Genomic DNA, 8,004 nt, shown 5'->3' with positions numbered 1-8,004 from the left:
TTTAGCTGAATCAGCTTTCTAAAAGTTAAATAACCTTTATATTTGTAGGAAGTAAATAGAAGACACAAACTCAACACTAATCCTTGGTTTGCTGGGCTCCTTTTACACTGGAGTGCATGTGTTTATGTGCCAATTGCTGTTTTTCTTACTCTAAATTCACTTCCCGCCCCCCATGACCACCGTGTTAGTTGGTGATGGAGGGAATAAAGTTGGATAGAGTGATATTAATGTTAGGCACAATATTTGTACCCTACACTCCAACTTAAACATGTATGGTGGGATAGTTTCTGAAAAGCTATTTTAAAAACATTGGTACTTTCCTTAGTACTCAGGTAATGTAGAAATTAGGGGCTGGAAATGTTTGCTATTAAGCAACTTTAAGAAAGGGCGAAAAACAGTGCAAATCAATATAGAAATACACATTTAAAAAGTTGGCACACTGGTGGCAATGTTTCAGCGGGCATTACTTACAGTGAACAGCGTGTACTCTGAATGTTGTCCGAGATGCATTCATAAGTCGTGAGGGAGGTGCGAGGGATCCGAGCTTCCAGCCCGCGGCGACAAACGTGGCAGACCCCAGCAGCCCGGGTCAAGGCGCTAATGAGCTGCGGCGATAACAGGTGGTTCCTCCACCCACCTAAGCTGGGGGGGAGGGGGAGCTTAGATTCCTCCATCCATGTGGGGTGAGGTCCCCGAAGAATAGCAGGTGCCCCTTGACGACCCCACGTCTCTCAGACCCCGGACGGAGAGAGGCAGCTCCCAAACGAGAAATTCGAGCAACCAAGCGGTCGGCGCGGATCGGCCACCCCAAATGCTAAACGATATTGGAAATTAAATATGCCCCCACGCAAATTCTCCCAACCCAGGAGGGATGCATACACCCAGATTTGCATGTACAAAATTTTGAAACTCCATGTCATAGAAAATGAGTCACAACTTCCTTTGAGCTTCTGGTACAGTCCATCATAGGGACTGAACTCACCGTTGAAGGGATCTATTCAAAGAGGCAGCCAGTATCATCAAAGGCCCACACCACCCCGGCCATGCTCTCATTTCACTCCTACCATTGGGAAGAAAGTGTAAGAGTCTGAAAATCATGATCACCTGATTTGTAATCATTGGTAATAAAACATATTTTGGAGGGGCAGAAATTTCAATTTCCTGAATGACTAGTAATTTGCATGAGATTTTCAGAGCTACAAGAATGCACAAAGATCCTTTTTGTAAATAGATTCAGTTCTTTATTCTTATATTTCACAATAGATACAAAAATATCATATTTGCATTTTATATCACATTGATAATCAAAAGGGATGCACAGAAAATGACTGCAATGAGACAACATTCAGCATTGAGCTACTGAGTAGAAGCCTCGAGGCATGGTTAATGTTTTACTGTGGTGCCTACTACTGCAAATGATCAATAATTCACATCACAAAAATTGTGCAGGATTTTACACGATCTGGCTGAAATTTCAATCTTTTGAGGGGTGCTCTCCAGATGGGAATGGGTGCAACAACTCCACCTTCAGCACATCCCACATTGACTCCATCCACTCCATTCCTTTTCAAGGCTATTTTGCAATTACTTGATGTCAGTTTTGGCAGGGGGAAGAATGTAGTAAAAGTATAAATGTACCCCTCTCTGAGGCGCCTCTTTCTTCCCCAAACCAGTAGTTATAGTGGTCAACTCAGTGATAAAGCGTAATCCTATCTTTATGACTGGAAGATACAACAGGACCCACTGAACCTTCCACTTATGATCTGTTTAAACCTGATAAATGAAATTAGCAGCTCAACGAATCACAGTTAATGTGTACAATCAATGCAAAGAAGAATGGAGAGAATTTCATGTTAATTGCAAAATAACGTTTTTTTAAAATCACTTTTAATAGCCTACAATTTGAATTCTGCAGTCAGCCACAAGTTATTAATTTTAAAATATGGCTGGGTCTCCTGGATTACCCAACCTTTGGACAATAATTTTAAGTAAGGCTTCTATATGGTCTTATAGAGCCATTTATAGAGACGCGTTTATCCACATTTATAGAGCCATGGAGATGTACAACATAGAAACAGGCCTGCTGTGCCCATGACGATCATCTTGCCTATCCACTTGCCTACATTAATTCCATACTCCCTATGCCTAACATCATGTTGCATGCTTACTCTCTTTAACCTGAAATAAATGTGATGTTCTGAAAAGATTTAGAGCTGAGTTATTGCCCCTCATAATGCACATGATCAATGAGAACTTTGCTGTGCACTCATCAATGTTAAAAAGCACCCAAGAACAATGTAAAATGTGCTCCATGGGTTTGGCTGTGATGGTGGGATGTTGGGGGGGGGGGGGGGGGGGGGGGGGGGGTAGGGGGTAGGGGAAATAGAGAGAGAGCCAGGGCTTCTGAAATTTGATCTATTTGCACCATTAGGAACAAGAGGTGCTGGGCTCAGTTTCAGCTTTATATGAGACAGGTGCAGTATCCTATCAGCTGAGTATTAACATTGCATCCTTGTCCTCATGGATTGTCCCACAAAAACATCTTTGGGCACAGGGGCTAGAAGGAAGAGTTCAAGATGAAATAAATGATTCTGAAGTTTGTCCTAAATCAGGTTGCCTTCTGGCCTGATGTACTTCCCAACTTCTTAGGTGGTGTTTCAGGAAACAATTCCCATCAAATCCTTTGTTAGTAAATTCAGCCCTACAAAAGGATTAGGAGGAAGATAAAAATGTTCACAGTTTGCAAGTGAAACAAGTGAACGGTGATCTTTATATTTCTAGTGGGGGAGGGACACGTTGGCAAAAAATACCTTTGACATGAGAACTAGAGTAGGTACTAATTTAACACAATGCCTACTACTATCCCTTTCCCTCTCTCTTTTAGTTTCCATTCCTGATTCTACAACCTGCCCCTTAATACATCCTTCTGTATCTATCAATTTTTCTGTTCCTTCCTATACACCTCATCCTTCTAAACTCCAAAGAATATCGCTCTAAGCAATGAACGCACAATGCTTTGGAATAAAATACCACATGACACATAGTGCTGTTGAGAAGCATAAGAGAGAAGGGAAATGTAGATAACATTGGCTAAAAAATGGCAACACTTAAAATTCAGGAGGATTTTTGAAGCATGGCCAAGGTTACAATGATCTAAAAAATTGAGATTTTTATATTCTAGGACTTCTGTGAAAGCATCTGACACACTTGTTCACTGTACAATTATTTTTGACCATCTTTTTACACAAGTTTAACTCGATCTGCTTTTGTTTTTAATTTATTGTAATAGTTCAATTTTGATTTGGGACAGGCAATTTTGGGCTGCCTTTTGGTGGTCTTGTAATGTTCAGTAGTTAAATGTCAGCCTGACCAGGTAGTGTTTGTAGTGGCCAGCAGAGAACCAGCCAGAGTTTTACAACCCGGCCTTCCACAATTCCTACCCAAAGGACAAAAAAACACATCGCTGGAGGCAGTATTTGTAGAGGGGAATGGACAGGTGACATTTTGAGTTGGGGCCATTCTTCAGACTGATCTTACAAAGGCTTCTAAAGTTAATCTAACATTAAACGGGCGGCACAGTGGTGCAGCTGGTAGAGCTGCTGCCTGACAATGCCAGAGACCCGGATTCGATCCTGACCACGGATGCTGTCTTTGTGCAGTTTGCATTTTCTCCCAGTGACCACGCGGGTTTCTTCCGGGTGTCCCAGTTTCTTCCCAGATCACAAAGATTTGCGGGTTTGTAGGTTAATTGTACTCTATAAATTGCCCCTAGTGTGTATAGAGTGAATGGGAAAGTGGGATAACATAAAAAAAAACTAGTGTGAACAGGTGATCGATGGTTGGCATGGACTCTGTGGGCTGAATGTTGTATCTCTAAACTAAATTTCTCCTTTCTCTCACTACCTGATGTGTTGAACCTGTATAGTATTTTCAGTATTTAATTCAGTGCTTTTAGCTTTTTTATTGCTAGCACATAGATATTTTATTTTAATAACTTGGCTTGATGGAGATAAATTTATAATCTCTAGTATTTGATCAGTAGCGCAATCATTATATTATTTGGGAGAAATCAGGCCACCTTACCGGCCCCCTCCCACAAGTCCTCTCCCAGGCCAAAATCAGGCCAGTTGAGGCAGCACTAAGTCGCATTCCCTTGGCAACTGGCCTGATTTGGGCCTGGGCAGCTAATTAATGGTGGTGATCTATGATCAACAGATGGAGAAGGAGCATTCAGGGTGACTTTGAGAATCTTGAATCCATTCAATAGGAGCATTCAAAACCCAGTGTATATGACTGAAGAGGTGCACCACCTCCCAACTTTCCAGGCCACCTTCCCCATCACGCTCCTCCTACTCCACCCTATGCCAGGCTCTCCTCAGCCACCTCAGAATCCACATTACTGGAGGGAAGCAAGTCTTCCTCAATGCCGAAGGATTGCCTCAGATGAAGAGGAGCAGATATAAAGTTGCAGCACAAAAGCAACAATGTGGCTATCTTGTAGCTAATGTAATTCTACGTAAACAAACTAACAATTTCTGCAATGTATAATATCTTTCATGTTTTTGATTATTGACTTCCTGCATGTATCAGTTGAATACTAATGTTTGTGGCTAATACATCTGATTAGCAGAAACCTTAGAACTTTTCAGCATTGATCTTCACAACTCAAATTGAGAACTGGCCATGTTGTGAGTCCATTAACACAGTATCTCCCTTTGCCTCTGGTACCAAACAGCTGAAGCACTTAGTGTTGAAATTATTCATAAATCAGATTTATATTTACTGCAATTCTCTTAATCTATTGATGTTCTGGACCTGAAAGCCATCTTTTATGTCTGTAGGTTGCCTCGTTGCAAGAGTCTTCCTAGAGTTGATGGCAGCCTGGCGTTTTTAATTGTAGATCTTCCGAAAGACGTAGAAGAAGACGAGCAAATTGATTACAAACTGCAGATAACCGAAGGATGGGTACCCGTATAACTGGTATAGGAATCCTCCAATGGTGGGAGACACTGAACGAATGAGAGAGTGAACAGACATATTCATCCCAAGCATCGCACCTACAGAAAGAAAGATTCAGTCAAATAACGATTGAGAGAAAATAAGAATACAACTGCTGGAAAAGTGGTGAAGTTATGATAGTGGTGTTTAAGAGGCTTCTGGATGGACACAGGGATGTGCAGGGCATGGAGGGGTATGTATCATGTGCAGCAAGATGAGATTAGTTTATTATGGCATCAAGCTCACACAAACTGTGGGCTGAATGACCTGTTCCTGTGCTGTACTTTCCCATGTTCTATGTTCTAGCGCATAAAATCCAACTCTATCTGTGACTCAGCATGGCTTTCAAATCCAACTCCCTGATAATAAGAGTAACCCAATCAAGATCATGCAGCTCACCCTTCCCAAAAACACTGATTCACCATCTACAGTATCTTCTGATTCCCCTGACACAATAACTATGTTTGACTACCAGTCAAAACTGCTCACTGGCATGGAAATCCAACCTCATCCACACTGTCCATATATCTTACACAGTAAACCACCCTGGCATCTGTAGACCATCTCTCCCAGAGGGCATAGTTGGCCAAACAGCAGCAACAACAGTTCAGCTTCCTCTGCCTTTATAACAAACCAATTGGAAGTCATTTGGACAAAAGTTATTTTGCTTAAGTTCAAAATTTAACCTCCCCCCGATAAGCTAGCTTATCTTCGTCACCCAGGCGTATGAAATAAAAAGAAACTGCAAATGCTGGTTTATACATAGACACAAAATGCTGGAGTAACAGCAAGTCAGGCGGCATCTCTGGAGAAAGTGGGCTAGACGCATTGAAAGGTCCCGACCCAAAAGGTCATTTGACATTTTCCAGAGATTCTGACTGACCTGAGATACTCCAACACTTTGTGCCTATCTTTAGAATTGTTCTTTCCTATCATTTAGGACAAAGTCAATAGCAGCCTAATTACATTTCCCTTGCTTTGAATTATATCAATAATAACTGGGAGAAACTATCTTAACAACTGAGCAACTATCTGAACTTCAAATGTGATTTATGTATAAAGTGGAGAGAAATCAGGTGGGGAGTTTGTGTGGAATTATATTTGCATGCAAGTAATTTTACACATTTTTATGGCATTTCTGATGTACAGGAAGATATCTCAAGGCACTATATTAGGACCATAAAACACTGGATATTATACAGGTGGAAAAGTAAATATAGAATGGGGTGGGGCAGTGGGAGTAGTTAAAAGGGCGAAATAAAACGTTTTAAACACAAGATACTATGCAAAGGCCCCAGCGTACATTCATGACTTCCTGCAAAGATAATATAGACAGGATGAGGATGATCCATGGTGTGAAGGATATGCATGTAGGGAAAAAAGCTTGCATCTATAAATGATTTTTCAAAGCACAAATTAGTTGTAATCACAGTGGGAAAATCTGAGCCAAGATTTCACAAAGAAGAACACAATTGTGATGATGAAAAACAGTCATGTTCATTGAAGGATAAGAATTGGCCAAGACATTAAAGAAAACCTTCTGTGTCTCAACCTGTAGGAATTTTTCAATCCATGGCCTTTTAATGCAGCAGCAAGAGGCAGGCAAAATGAAAATTTGAAGGGAGAGTAACACAAGTGTGAAGAGATTATAAATCTAATGTAAGGATGGAGGGCAGGGCATGAGGAATGGCAATCTGGTGGACATAAAATGTGGGCTGCTGTTCTAGGTGCTCGAGGGAAATAAAAGAATATCAAAATTGCCATAGTGAGTTGGTATCAACTAGCCTAGCACAGTGTCTCAATCACTAAACTTTGGACGTTCTACTCTGACTAACTCTGCAAATTACTACACATTGCAATTCACATGAATCATGAGGGAGGATAAGGATTTCAAAAGGAAGTTCAATAGTAGTAAAGGTTAATAATTACAGTGTTGTATTAATCACTTACCAGTGTCTGCAGGAGGAACGATTTTGGTTAAGATGCTATTTGTGGTGAGGTAGAATGCAGATATTCCTAACGACATTGGGATGCAAATTAGGCAGAAATGGAATATGTTGCTCATCAATGCCTGAGGAAAATAGATGGACACTATTAATCTTAGAATGAAGAGAACTAAAGACCAAGCCAAAAGCATTATTAAAACGTATATTGGATCTGTTATGGTGCATTTCTCTTCTTCTGATTTATTTATTTTTGGCAATGTTACCATTTCAGCGTGTGCTGCACTGGAAACAACTCACAAACTGTGCACAAGGACCAGTTGGTGTTTCCAGAAGAGAGAGAGAGTGCTTTCAAAACTATAGTAAAAAAATAAATCCGGATGTCTCTGTCAGCTGCAATATGATCTCCCAGGCTTATACATGACTGCATGTTAGCTAAAAACCACCAACAAAACATTCAAAGGACTTCAAATGCATCCGACTGCACTACACTTCCATTTCCATTTCCAAAATTGTAGCCTTCTTGAACTGTTCCTAAGTGTGAAAGCACATCAGGCCCTGGTGCTTTCAACTCGCTCAGAGCATGTTTAAAGATTGACAAAATCTTTGACCTCTGCCCTGCGACCCCTCCCTCACTTTAGTGTTACGATGTGGATGAGCCGCAGGCTATGAGCTGCATCCTGCTATTAAACCACAGACATAAGCACAGCTGCCGCAATGATGTAGGTCAGGATGTGGGGGGTGATTATCGAAGTGAAACAGAAAAGCTTTTATTTATCATCTGCTTTAGTAGTGGCTAAAATATTTTACTCTTTTTGTTGCTAATTTTCCTTCTCCACCACCCCCCACTCCCCCACCCAATCTTCCTTTCTCTTTATCGGAGTTGCCAACCTTCTAGGGTTGACTTAGGATCTCCAGAAATTGAAGGTAAACTCAAGGACACAGCTGTGAGCAGCCAAATAATGTTTTTTTTAATTGTGATATTGTGGCTTTCTTTTTAACGTCTAGGTTGTGTGTGTAATGCCCTCCCACTGACTCTGTAGCAGAGCAGATTACTCATTGC

General features: G+C 41.0%; 1 protein-coding gene across 1 annotated transcript in view; it reads right to left on the bottom strand.

The window, feature by feature from the left end:
• Window positions 1–1,099: 1,099 nt before the first annotated feature.
• Window positions 1,100–8,004, bottom strand: part of slc22a18 (solute carrier family 22 member 18) — a 79,605-nt gene continuing 72,700 nt past the window's right edge. Inside the window, exons 9-10 of the mRNA XM_055649650.1 lie at window positions 6,949–7,069; window positions 1,100–5,057 (exon numbers count right to left, since the gene is read on the bottom strand). Of these exons, the coding sequence (XP_055505625.1) occupies window positions 4,891–5,057; window positions 6,949–7,069 (288 nt within the window). The 3' untranslated portion in view covers window positions 1,100–4,890. The remainder of the gene's footprint in view (window positions 5,058–6,948; window positions 7,070–8,004) is intronic.

This window comes from Leucoraja erinacea, chromosome 18 (assembly GCF_028641065.1).
Source record: "Leucoraja erinacea ecotype New England chromosome 18, Leri_hhj_1, whole genome shotgun sequence".
In the NCBI taxonomy this organism is placed as follows: Eukaryota; Metazoa; Chordata; class Chondrichthyes; order Rajiformes; family Rajidae; genus Leucoraja; species Leucoraja erinaceus.
The sequence above is the reverse complement of the archived record's forward strand: the minus strand, read 5'-3'. Positions and strand labels throughout refer to the sequence as shown.